The following is a 14,121-nucleotide window of genomic DNA, read 5'->3' on the forward strand; positions in this document are numbered from 1 at the left end:
GTGTCTCGAGGGACTAGCGCAGAGGCAAGATCCTTTATCATCAAGAGGGATGGGCTAAGCCCATAAGGAAGTGACCTCCGGGAGTAACCCAACCTTTGTGATTGGAGACCCCATGAAGAAGGTTCCATGAGTTGAAACAACCCACACCGCGTGACTTATATATAGCACATTATTTTGAGGAGAGTATCAAAATAAAATAAAATAAAAATACAATGATCTCCTTTCCATCCACAAGGTGAAGTGCTATAAAAATTGTGATGTTAGGTTGGGCTTTGACCCTTAATGAGACCAAAGGCAGCATTTCCACGAGGTATGGGTGACAAATACTTTTGAAGGGCTCACCTAAGTGAGAGTTGCCATGGGCCGTGGCTACGGGTTTGGGCTAACCCTATAGACCTCACGAGAATCAGGATCAGACCGTAGGGCCATTAATGCCCTCTCCCGCTATAACCATGTTCTAAAGTCAATATCGTGTGTGTGGTAATTTAAATTTGGCTTAAGAGGCATAACTCAAGGCGAAGTCCATTATTGCTCCTTCAAATAAATTTTCCAACAGTAAGTGTATGTTCAAGCCCGAAAGGCACATGCATCGATTGCACGGTATAAGTTGCCAACTATTTTATTTTATATTTTAATTTTAAAGATTTTAAACCTTGTGGGGGATTGTTGGAAATAAGCTTTAAATCTACATTGTCAAATTATTTCCAACACATTATCATAATGATTTAATTATAATTTTATAAGGTTTAATAAGTATTTCACCATTACATTTTATATATTTATGTGACCTATTTATAATTGAATGTATCATAATATTATGAGTTTTAATTAGACCACTTAATATTTTATGACGATCAAAGTTTTACAACTATTTAAAGGGCCATTAACTTTCTTCACTAGGCACATTGAGAGAGATATAAATTTTGTATAACTTATAAGTTGAGAAATATTTATACTCCCACAAGTATTTGTAGAGTTTTTGCAACGTGACTGTAGATTGGTTGCTAGTCTCCTCGTGGTTGTGCACATGGGATGAGACACTGCTGAGAGCTAATGGGATTTTATCCTGGAGTCATGGTCAACTGTTAAAACCTACACGCAAGGAGGCAATCATGGTTTTAGGTCAGCGACAAATGTCGTGACTCTCCATCGATGCAGCTTTTTTAATTTTTAAATTTATTTCATTCATTTTCGTACTATATGTAATTGTGATAATTTATATAATAATATATATAAAGTTATTTTGAGATATGATTATAAACATAAATCACATCATTTTCACAACAAAGAATGTTTATATTACAAAACTAATATCTTTTATGGTTTAAATAGTAACAACCACAATATGAAAGTTATGATCACTAGTAATAATCAGTAACAAAAAAAATTACAGATAAATAAAGTACACCCTATAAATAATTAGTGACACCATTATAACGACCCTAAGTAATAAAAAATATAGTGACAACTAGATTATGTTGTTTTTATATTTGCATTGTAATAGAATTGACAATATAAATTTTCATCATTAATTATCAACAACGATACCTTACACAAAGTTCCTCTCGCCAATAAATTTTTCAAAACTACATTGTGGAAAAACCAAAACTATCATCACTGAATATATATATATATAGTAATTACCACTTAATATTTTAAAATTGCACTTTTAGTCCTGTTCGATAAGGGGGTTTTAATATATAATTCTCACTCATACTATGTAGATAAGTGATGAGATTATGGATACTAGATGACCAACTTCAAGCAACATTCAGATTCCCATAAACTCCTCATGCCGGAAAGTATACTAGGGACCTCATCCCTCTAATTAGAAGAACTCCATAACCTATGGCTACTAGTACATAGTTCGAGGGTCCAATATCATAGATGCTCCATTTTCAAGATAATAGTGGTGATAAAGATCACCGCCAATAGAAAAATATAAAACAAACCACCATTCAAATCACTAGAGATCAAGATACTCAGTACATACTACCCGGCATCAGACGTGCTAATATGGCACGTGATACAACCAATACCAATGAAGTACCTAACAAACCAAACATCTACCAAAAACAACCCAGCCTTGGTAAGGGCTGCAATTATAGGTCCAAATCAAAGTATTGACTTGGGCTACAACAACTCAACTTGCATAAGTCTTGATGATATACGCTCATCGGGCTCATATTACAAGTGTTCACATCCACTCTTATAAAAAAAGAGACTAAGTACATAGCAGAAATGGTAACTTTCAGGGCCCTATTCAAGATGAAGAACATTATGGGCCAAAACTCATTGTTTAATTTTTATTTGTTATTCTTTTTTCTAGCCCATGTGTGGCCATTTATTTAATTTCATATTCAACGAGTTCAAATGTTTAGGGCCTAAGATTTAGGGCTTAGCTTATAAGACATATTATTTCTAATGATATCCATATGTATTTAGATTTAAACTCATGATTATATAAATAACTTTTTTTTAACAAGCTTCTTAGTTATGCATGATGAACAATTGACTCTTCTGAAATGGGTATTTATTTGTTAGGGAAATGTATGTCAATCACATTCCTCTGTCGAAATGTTGCACTATTTGTTAAGAAATTCAATATTGCTAAACAGGTTAAAAATCGTCATTAATAGGAGATGAGGTGAACTTTAGAAGATGAACATTTTCTAATTTGATTAACAACTGCATAATAGTTGTAGATGAGCATCATTTGACATAATGGTCAATTTGTCAATATTACATAAAGAAACCACAAGAAGTTATTTAGAAACTATCACTATGTAATACAATATGCCATTCATTCTAACATTCAAGTACTAGTCATCTGTAACACCACCCTCATCCACGTACCTACAACACACCCTTGCTTCTTGAAAGAGACATAGTGCATAGAGTATCTCGCAATACCCCACACACACATTGTTCAGTATTAACTCCTTACACATGATTAGCTCAAACCTAGGAGCATTCACCTTTTGGATACTGGCATACAAGTCCTCCTGGTGGCTTCAACATATGTTCGACGTTTCTGTGGAAGGGGCAAATGAACTATTCACCACCATTGGTCTATAATCACAAACCACAAAGAGCATAATGGTCGCATTAAACTTCTGGGATCCAAGCACAAATTGGGCACCTATCTATTCCCCTAACACCCACCACCTAGGGCAAGTGAAGGCATGAGCACTAACTGGACATCACCACCATTAATTAGCTTAGCAAGGCCATGCTTCTCCTCTAAGCTCTCGAATTTGCTATAATGCAAAGTAAGTCAGTTATTTCCTCTTCGTAATGGATGTGAAGAATATTTAACCATTGAATATTAATACAATGTTTCGCCTATCAACTAACACATGGACCAGTCAGCTCCTACAAGTGCAACAATGCACACAAGCCTAGAAAATAGGGTGCAAGTTTATATGCTCACACAATTTATGGCCCTATTTCGGTCTTGGACTAATACCATTTTGATACTATCAACTAAAATTGAACAAAGAGAAAAAAGAGAAATCGATCAATCGCGTCTTAGCCTAGTGATTAAGGCTAAAGTCCCATAAATCACTTTAAGGGCATGGATTCAAGTTCCTCTAGATAAGTCAGTATTTATCTTACTTTATGTAAGTTTATTGTTATTTAGCCATAGTTCTTTGTTATATCAATAAATTGATTGAACCGATATATTATTCAATTACTAAGATTATTAAAATATTGATGTAAACATAGAATTATTTTCTCTCAAAAGAGAAAAAAGTAGAATTGAATATATAGGTATATTAACAGGGTTGCAACAAAAGAAAAAAAAAACTGACCAAATAAAATATATAAACTTCTTATTGACATGATGTTAATAAAACTTGACTCCGTTAATATGTATATAAATTGCATCACAGATCAAGAAAGATGTAATTACATAAATTTTTTATTTTTTATATTTCACATACTAATGCTTTCCAACTCTGTTACAAGCGATGGGGCGAAAAGAAAAGAAACACTAGTGTACACAGCACATACATAACTAGAGACTATCCTATTTTCCTTCTGCTACTACCTTGGTACTTCTTTGAGATAAATCAAATATCCAACACACTTCTCCTAATACACACCAAAAGCAAGAAAAAGCAAAAAATATGAAATGGTGATTTCAGTATTGCATGGATGCCTACCAGAACATCAGGAGGAGAAGTAGTTGGTACTACCTGAGCTTCCAGTTGCACTCGGCACATCACGAACAAGGAACTTCACGGTGTGAGTGCCGAGAAAATCTAATATTTCAAGGCATTCATGAAGATCCGAATCGTTCACCAGCATCACCCATTCCTCATCATCGTCTCGATACTTGAGTTGAAACTGCCCTCGCTCGAGTCTGAACCTTTTCCCCACTTCTTCATACAATTCAAAACACCCACGAGATGGCTCAAACTTGAACCGAATCGTATCATCTCTGTACACGGCTTTTACAGTAATTTTAGTCCCACTATCACCACAGCTCACCTCATTCTTTGGAGGCGCCTTTTCATCGCAACTTCTTGTGCTGCATGAATTGGACGAGTCTGTCATGACTGACGTTGGATGGCTATGTTCAACGACTACGTCGTCCCCATCAACTATCGTGCTTCCTTTCAACCTCGTATCAATCTCATTGGTAGCAAAAATGGCACTTGAGCATCCAGAAATGAGACGAGATTCATAACCCTCTGCACCGATATTGCCACCACATACTTCCCAACCGTTATGTTCTTTCGAAAGGAAAAATTCTACCGGACCCATCGATGAAGTCGTCCAAGGCACAGTATTTAGACTGGCTGGCCATGATGGTCCTGTATCTAATGCAGCCAATCTGGAATTGTCAAAAGTTTCCACGAGATTATCTTTGGGTTTACATTTCTCGTTCAAAGAACAACGAACATGTTGTCCGTATTCTTCTTTGATTTTCACATCAGTTGCTTCAGAGCTAAAGCAAGATGTTGAGGATGTTGATATTGTATTTTGGATAATCGAATGTGGTTGTTTGGAAAGACTACCTGTATTGGTCAAGAGAAAACTTTTACTCGTGTCAAATTCTTGGAGGTACGAGCCAGCAGTTATAAGCCCTCCTGTGTTAGGATCAAACTTGAGTCCTCTTTCTACACCATGAACAGATTCAAGCACACTTTGTATTTTCTTCAATGAACGATGCACCTTATTTATCTTGCGGGAAGGCCATCTAGAGATCCCGTGTTGTCGGCATATCCTCTTGAGAGTAGTTGGGCAGACTGCATAAATGTGATTCACAAAATTAAGGGTGTTGTACGAAGTCTTTAAAAGATTATTTACTCTAATTACCATATGAATAAACTAGAAACAATGACATACGACAGAAGTGCAGAAACATATTTTTAAAGGTAAATATATCATTTCTAGTTAGTTATAAAAATTATTAAGTTTATCATATTATTAATGTTTCGGTCATTGAACCATTAGTACATACAATAATATTTTCAAATAAATTGATAATAATATTTTAATTGATAAGGAAACTAGTTGGTACTAATATATAAAACTAGTAACATTCAAAAATCCAATATTAATAAATAGTAAAAGATCCTTATTTTAGATTTACAAAAACATCCAATTTAATAAAATTGATTAATTTTTATTTGTAGGTTGCATTACACCTGTTTGCTATGTTTTTAATTTTGTTTTACTTTTTGTTATATTATTCTGTGTATGAAATATAATTTCTTTTGCTACTATATCTTGAACGTCATTTATTTTAATTTATTGTCATTATACTATTTCAAACTAATTATTTATTAACTATTGTTAATAAAAATATAATCTAATCGAACCATTATATATTGGTATTGCAAGTTCCTATAAAGTAAGCTAATTATATTTCAATATCAGTTTTAAATATTGTCAAAGTATTGTTTACATGCTTTTATTAATTAAATTTTAAATTTTAAAATATTATTGCATAAAAATTTTATTTTCGGCTTTATATTGCAATTTATAATTTCATATTTTAGTTTGACTTCTTGATCTTATTCATATACATCTACTTATTTCTATATTATTTTACAACTTATCTTTTGTATTATATTTGTTATTGTAATACTTTTATGCTATTAACATAAAAAGAAATAGATGTAAAAGTTATAATATGTATTTAGAATTACTCAATACTAAAATAATTAAATAATAAGAGATTCACTTAATAATTGAATTTTATAAACAATTTCTATTTAATAAGTTGGTGCTTTTACTTTCACATATAAATTTTATTTTTAGTACTGTTAAACTTTTAAGTTATTTTTATAAATATATATATTCCTGAAAAACATATTTCTCTTTGATTTATTTATTTACTATCTTTTATTTCTAGTTTCAACATAATTAACTCATTTTCTATTTATTATTTTGTTGTTACTAAGTTGATTTAGAATTTGTTAACTTACTTAATATAAAAATATAATTATAGAATTAAAATTTAGTCTATAACTATTGTGTTAATATACAATTATCTTAAAGTCTTACTTTTATCGTAATATAAATCATACACCATATATTTCTTTTTTGCTTTTATGAATATTTTTTTGTTTCTAAATATTTTTAAATTTAATTGATATACCACATTAATTATATTTAATAAAAATAATTCAAATTGAATAAACCCTTTAAATTGTTACTTTTTATCGATATCTTTTACTTCTACTTTTTTGCTAATTGATTCATGATGTTATCGAATGGTTTACTTATTTTTTTAATAGAAATTTAATTTAAATTGACTAAACTCTTTCAAAGTGTCACGAGAGCCTATGAATTATGTCAATTGTATTTACTACTCTATAAATTAATTTTAAATTAGTTATTTATAATATTATTGTCTACACTATTCTTCAATCTCAAGGGGGCATGGTATATTTTACCTACTAATATTAAAATAAAATCTATCAGAAGTCACTATTTTTATTTTTTTTAATAGCAATTCTAATTTAATAAGGTTGATATTTTATATTCGCAATCAAATTTTGGTATTTATTCGTTATTATATATAAATTAGATTAGATTTAAGTTTAGATTAATATTTTATATATTAGTTATGCATTATTTATTTTAACTTTTAATGTGCCATAATAAATTATTTTTTCCTAAAATAATTAAAAAAATTAGCAAAGTAATTGCATAGAAATATTATATGCACATTTATTCCTTTTAATTGAATATATTATTCATTTTCGACGTAGTTGGAAGCAATTAGAAATTTCGGACTATTAAACATTTTCTTGTTTTAATAAAATTTTATTTTTATAACTAATTTTATTTATTATTAAAATGAGTGCTTAAGTAAGGGTAATTTAGTATTTTATATATTATTCATATGTTATTTATTTTAAGTTATATTGTGCCTAGTAAATTAATTTTTTCTTAAAACAATCAAGATTTCTTCAAGCAAAGTGATTGTGTTAGAAATATTATTTGCATATTCATTTATTTTAGTTGGATATATTATTAATTCTCTAAGTGGTTTAGAGTAATTAGAACTACTAAATTATTTTCTTTTTTCTTTATATATCAAATTTTTTTATAACTAATTTTTATTAAATATTAAAAGGAGTACTTAAGTAAAAGTATAAATATTTGTGGATTCATACTTTATATATAATATAGATCTATAATAGCTTTCCTCATTTTTAGAAAACTTTTACAACAGATAGGCTTAGTTATATGATTCATATGAAGTACTTTATGGTTTGATTCACATTTTATCTACTAATTTAAGTAAGCAACTTAGTTATATGACTGAGTTACCAATATAGAAAAAATGGTTGGATCAAACTTTGTGGACTATGCAACTACATTAATGACTCACCGCCAAGGCTTTTTGCAGCATCCTTAAGGCTGCCAGAAAAATATTGCTGAAGAACACTTAAGCTAAAGTGTTTCTCAGACGTGCTTCTCTTCTTCTCCACCTGTCTCTTTAATCGAACCATTGTCTGCAAGGAAACAATTCTGTTTAGGGACACCAAGTGGATCAAGTAATCATAGTTGTTAGAAGACCAAAAACAAGAAAGTAACGTTGTAATGTTTTTTGTATTTAATTCAATCATTTATAATGAAATTATTAAAGTTTCAACAACCCAAGACCAGTCGTATAATGTAACTATTTTTGTTTCTTAATTTACAAGAAAAATGCTTATGTTCAAATAGCAAAATATTTTATCAAACATATTATGTTGAAATAACAGGGGTATTGCTAAAAACTAACATCCTTGCAGGTAGAAAGATGTATAAGATTCAATCGTATGTAAATAGAAAAGCAAATTTATAAGTACCTGTTCAGGAGGACCATCGTCTTTTATTTCTTTAGTCTTTGATACAGATATGTGTTCAGGTGCTCTACCAACGGATTTAAGATTATCAATTATGAGAGACGGTTCAGAACTCTTCATGAATGATGCAAAAGTTGACCCATCTTTTGTTGCACCATCAGGTAACCTGACCTTACAATTGTTTGTCCCGAGCAATTCTGCATCCGACACTTTTCTCAAACTCGTGCAAAGCTTCTGCATGGTATTCGAGAGGTTATTAAGTAAGAGCTGTTGTTCTATTCTCCCTTTCATGTTTACGGGAAGAAAGAACTCCAATATGTAGTCATCATCGCCCGTGTAAGTACTTCTTAGCCTAATTGCGACAGCGGCATTTAGTCCAAATCTCCGAGCATGATGAACGAGTGGATATTCAGTTATATGGTATTCCTTTACGTCAGGGTAGAAGAAGGGCTGATTTGATTGAAAAGATTTTCCCACTACACCTTGTCCTTCCTCAAGATAATGCTTCGAACATGCATGCACAAACCCATACATATTTGTGTCACCCCAATAGCAGGCAGTTTCTTCAATGAACAGTACATATTTTTCGCTCGGGCTTGTATTTTGTCCTCTGACACGTACAGTCTCACAACCAGAATCTGCCTTGTAACTACAAGGAATCCATGTTTGCGCAAGTGGCAAACGATGAGCATGGCAAATAGCACGTAAAACAGCTGTTATCTCTGCTAAAGCCGCTTTATGATTCTTTGAGAGACTCTGCTAAGTAACAACATAATTTAAAAAGTAGTTGAATATATGATGATGAAGGAATTCAATTGATCAAACAAAAACCTTTATCAAACCTGGGAAGGGAGTCGAGGAGGTTGAGTGCTGCTCAAATCCACGGCCTAGAAATGTGAACAACTAAGTGTTAAAAAAATTTAAGTGGCATAATATGATTTTAGTTTGATATTAGAAAGAAGAGAATCTAGAATTATTTAAATTGAATCCCCTCTACAGCTGAGAAGCACAAAGTAAATGCAAAACAATTAGACCTAAATTACTTATATAGTTACTATTAGATGCTAAGTTGTTTACAATATCTCCTAGTTCACTTATGCAACCAGACAAAATGATGAGTTATACTCCTATAACCATTACTAAAATTTCAACTAGCCCAAATGACATAGCAAAACTTAAGCATAAAATCAATTATAGTTAGGGCTAGGTGTTCGGGTAGGATAATTCAGGGTTTCGACCCAATTTGATCAAATTTGAATTTTTTATTATATTTTTTAAAAAAAATTAAGTATCGAGTAACCCGATATCCGACTTTAAAAATTCAAGCCGGGGTTCAGGTAGGGGAGTCCTACCTGAATAGCTCAGGTAGTTGACATTAAAAAAACAATCTTTTTTTATCCTTTCAAATCTTCTTCTTTTTCCTTCCTAATAAACAATCCTTTCCAAAAATTCTTTTAATTTCTTTTTGTTCCTATAATTTGTGTTTCAATAAGTCCTAAAATATCTCAAGGAAAAGGTGAAATAAATTTATCAAACCCAAAAGCTAGTCCTTAATATCCAGTTTTGTTATATTTTAGTTTATAATGGTTAAATAAAATTTATTCCAACATTTTATTGTTTAATTTGGTAAATTAGAGTTAAATTTTTCTAGTTTCTACTTCTTCATAATATACTAAATAATTAGAATAGTTGCTAAAATATTTATAATTTATAAAATTTGAAACTAAAATTATAATAAATTAAAAAAAAATGTTTTAGTTCAAAACAAGGCTGTTTGAACGGCCTCTGTCTTAACAGCCAAGGCAGAAAAATGATTTCAGAGGCATATGCACATCTTTGTGCCTCAAAATGCTATTTAGAAAAAAAAAAATATTTTAAAACATTAAATTTAAGAAAAAGAAAAAATGGGTACCCAATCTACCCAACTATCGGGTACCCAAAACTTTTGGGTACCAACAAATTTTGGGTTAGGATTGGGTTGATATTTTAGCTATCCAAAATTATGGGTACCCGACCCGAACCACCCGAACCCGCAATACCCAACCCAATTGAAGTATTGATTACTACGCTAAACTAAGGTTTTATATCTGCCACTGCCACCAATGCCTCTTCCTATCCTAATCATGTCCTCAAACGGTTAAATATACCAATTTATTTGTTCTACTTATTTCCTGTCACGAGGATGGGGGAAGGGGGGGTCCTAAAGGTCCAAACTAAAAGCAAATTCAACATTAACTGAGAAAAAAAATACCTGCAATGCCCGACAAATATGTTCCATCTCCAAGTCAAAATTTGGTTTCTCCTTTGTGGTAACAAGTTCTAAAACAGCACAACATGACCTGTCAAGTGAATCATCTTCAAACACAGGCAACGCAATAGATCCACGGACTTCATGATCAATAGCATATTGTATCCGTAAGTACTCAGCTTTATTGTAGTATATCACATTTGATGTCCACTCTGGAATTTTGGAGGTAAACACACGTCCTGGAAGCCCGGGAAAAGAACCTGGACTAGGTTCTGCAGCAAAGGTAAATAATCTAGACACTTCACGATACCCAGAAAGTTTCTGGTCATGTAAACAAGGTTGTTCACAAGTGGTCAAGATGTAATTGCCACCATTCTTCATTGGAGCCCACACCTGGGCCAAAATACCTCCTCCTGACCACTCTTTAAAAAGATGTAGAGCTCTAAGCATTTTCTCATTCAGTGATGGTCTTAGAGGCCTTGGGATCACACCATTTCCTATATTAGCCGTTGCATTAAGCTTTCTTGAGCTAATATCTCCCATCTCCATAACTTCAATCGTATCATCTGTAGAATCCATTAGAAAAGGGAACTGTCTTTCCATTTGCTGAAACATCATTCTATCTCCACCAGGCAACAAACCTCCTGTAACATCGGAATCCTTTACAAAATTTCTTGAAATATATTGTTCCATGAAGATGAGTCTGTCTAAGGGTCCGGAGTTTGTGGGGGAAGCAGACGGCATGGCAAGACAGGGAAACATTTGATTCGACAAATCACCCGGGCTGTTGTGCCATCCATCACATGACTCATAGTTCATCAGCTCAACGACATTACTCAATGCATCCCCTAAATTCGAGCCTCGTAGACTTTCTTCCATTGAAGTCACAACCATACCATCCATCTGCCTCGATGTTTAGGCGAAATAACCAGTACTCAAGAAGGAGTACTCTATTACAACCTACAAGACAATACATAAATAACATCCAAACAATCCTCAAAACAAATTTTAACGGACTATAGAACAGTTGAATTCATACAGCCGACTTCGTATTTTATTCATCTAAATCAACATATCCCCAAAGTTTCAACCGAGTTTCCCAGTACACCTACTCTTATTCAAACAGAAAAAGTCCAGTAACAACCATAAACTAGAATCACTCTACTTTCTTTTTGATAAACAAATGTAGACATGACATAGTTTTCTACTAGTAGTAATTGAGAAAATGACAAATAACATCTATTCTGGACTCACCTCACTGATTCAGAGATATAGCTGGAAAAGCTGCAAACTTCAACCGACTAATAAAAAGCCAGAAGTCTTAGTTAACCAAGAGAGGGGGTCTCCTGCAATATTCCAAATATTCACCAAGCAAACAACGAATCAAATCACCAAAAGAACCACACACTGAAACCCATCCGAATTCATATCACACTGCAAGCCATATGAGTACAAAGGCCACACATTCATTCAAGTATTAGAATAGCATTAAACAAAAATGAGCACTAGATATTGAGACAATAAATCTTGGATATCCCCCTGCTCCCTGTTCCGGTAAGAAACACCAACTAAATGGTTGTCCAAGTCTTCTTTTCTCTATGAATTAAATAACCTTGTGGAGCATTTATTCCTCAATCAAACCACAAAAAGAGCAAACGGGTTGCCTCAATATTACCTCAACTAATTGACTTACTTGCAACAAGAACTAGAGAAAGACCTCAAATTTTGATACAGTTCTTCTCGGAGTATATTTATTTATGAATGAGAGCATTAGTTTCTGTAAAACCCATTCGAGCCCACAAACTGAAACCTCGTAATCTCATTCTTAACCCCCCCGATATTCAAGAAAATAACTGGAAAAAGAGCAAGAAGGCGGTCGAAACGAATGAGCCCTCCTGTCAGAAATAGAAAAATGACGAATGCATAGCTATAGAGGGAAAGTGGGAGGAGAGTATAGAGATCTAGTTGTCGTCAGTACCTCAGATTTTATTACTATAATTAGAAGCTCTTGAACTGGTTTCCAATTTCAGCTGTAATTCTTTCCCGTGACCAAAACGTCTGACGCCCGCATACAACCAGTCTCTCTCTCTCTCTCCATCCGAGGCTGGGAGAAGGAACGAAACGAGAGTGCATGTTGTGTCTGCGTTATGAGAGAGAGAGAGAGAGAGAGAGAGAGGTCTTGAGTGTGATATTGTGTTGGCTGTGGTTTGAGATCTCAATCTAAACTAGTGATGAAGGGCGTAATATTGGTGTAATAATGGCAAGTGAAGAGATCCTCCTATGTTAATGATGCAAATTAAGGTAATTTATTCATCTCTACTTTGTGCAAACTAAATATACTAATAATATAATATTTCTTATATTTTTATACTATAGAGATTAAAATTATTCGGACACTCGCGAAGCCAACTCGGTTGATTTTATCTATTTCCAGAATGGTCCCATCAGTTCTGATGACATTGGGATCCTACAATTTATCGATTCATATAAGGGATGATAATATTATATGCAAATCTATTAAATGTATCGAAAATGTTGATATTAACAAAAAAATTATGATCATTTTTACACTTTGGTATTTAAACTGTTTTTGTTTGTTAACTTACCATTTCAATTAAACAAAATTTGCACTTTGTCATATATGATGTATTTTTTGTTGATTTTTTTTTGCAGAAAAAACATCACTTGTTATATATATGTGAAAAATACCACATTTATAACCTTTAAGTATCACATGTCCAGTGCATGTGATATTTTTTTGACAAAATATTTGGTGAAAAAACAGTTACAAATGGCAAAGTGCAAAACTTTCATAAAGTTGAGATGACAAGTTAACACAAAAGAAAAATTTAGATGCCAAATGCAAAAACAATCGTTGTTTGAATGTCAAAATGTAATTAATACCCTATAATTTTTTATCCGGTCTTTAGTTAATATTAACAATTCGATAAATTTCACGGACAAACTTATCTGTTAGATGAAAGCAAACCTTATGGGTATTAACTATAATTTGTCAAATCATAAAATATCTGTGTAATTATATCAAATTTCAGAAAAATATATATATATATATAATTATCCCTATTTTTAATCATTCTACGCTTCAACATTCAAATATTATGCTTAAATATTAATTATTATATACACATCTTGACAATATTGTATCATTGTTTCATGCTATATGTAGGGTCAATAGTGTGTTGCTTGAGTTGATTCCTTCATATATATATATATAAGTAGATCCCTTCATATATATATATATCCTAATTAAGCTAGGTGTAGAGAATATAAGTAGATCCCTCCTCCCTCTACATATATAATTTCTTTCTCATAAGTTTTAACTATATATTATTTATATTTATATGTTAATATAGATACTTTTTGATTAAAAAAAATATATCAATTTCAATTAAAATTATGATATAATAATATTACTAATGACTTCCGGACATTATTTTTGAAAATAATAAAATAATATATAAATGCATTAAACTTTCATGACTTCTTACTTTTAGTCGGAGATTTTATATCATGCGTGTGAACAGTATAAAAACA

The 14,121-nt window shown here is 32.0% G+C and overlaps 1 protein-coding gene across 3 annotated transcripts; it reads right to left on the minus strand.

Annotated features, from left to right (window-relative positions):
* On the minus strand, positions 2,845-12,830 carry LOC105171999 (protein NLP9). Of its 3 annotated transcripts, none has more exons than XM_011093306.2 (8): positions 12,545-12,830; positions 11,821-11,912; positions 10,570-11,526; positions 9,161-9,205; positions 8,322-9,074; positions 7,859-7,982; positions 4,170-5,258; positions 2,845-3,260 (listed from the first exon to the last, which is right to left on the minus strand). In XM_011093306.2, exons 3-7 carry the CDS (start codon positions 11,467-11,469, stop codon positions 4,177-4,179), a joined length of 2,904 nt encoding a protein of 967 aa, XP_011091608.1. In that variant the 5' UTR covers positions 11,470-11,526; positions 11,821-11,912; positions 12,545-12,830; the 3' UTR covers positions 2,845-3,260; positions 4,170-4,176. The 3 variants fall into 3 exon arrangements, with proteins under 3 accessions (XP_011091608.1, XP_011091607.1, XP_011091611.1); XM_011093309.2 differs by lacking the exon at positions 2,845-3,260 and having other exon boundaries at positions 4,703-4,843; positions 5,028-5,258; XM_011093305.2 differs by lacking the exon at positions 2,845-3,260 and having other exon boundaries at positions 3,859-5,258.

This window comes from Sesamum indicum, linkage group LG10, assembly GCF_000512975.1.
Source record: "Sesamum indicum cultivar Zhongzhi No. 13 linkage group LG10, S_indicum_v1.0, whole genome shotgun sequence".
NCBI lineage: Eukaryota > Viridiplantae > Streptophyta > Magnoliopsida > Lamiales > Pedaliaceae > Sesamum > Sesamum indicum.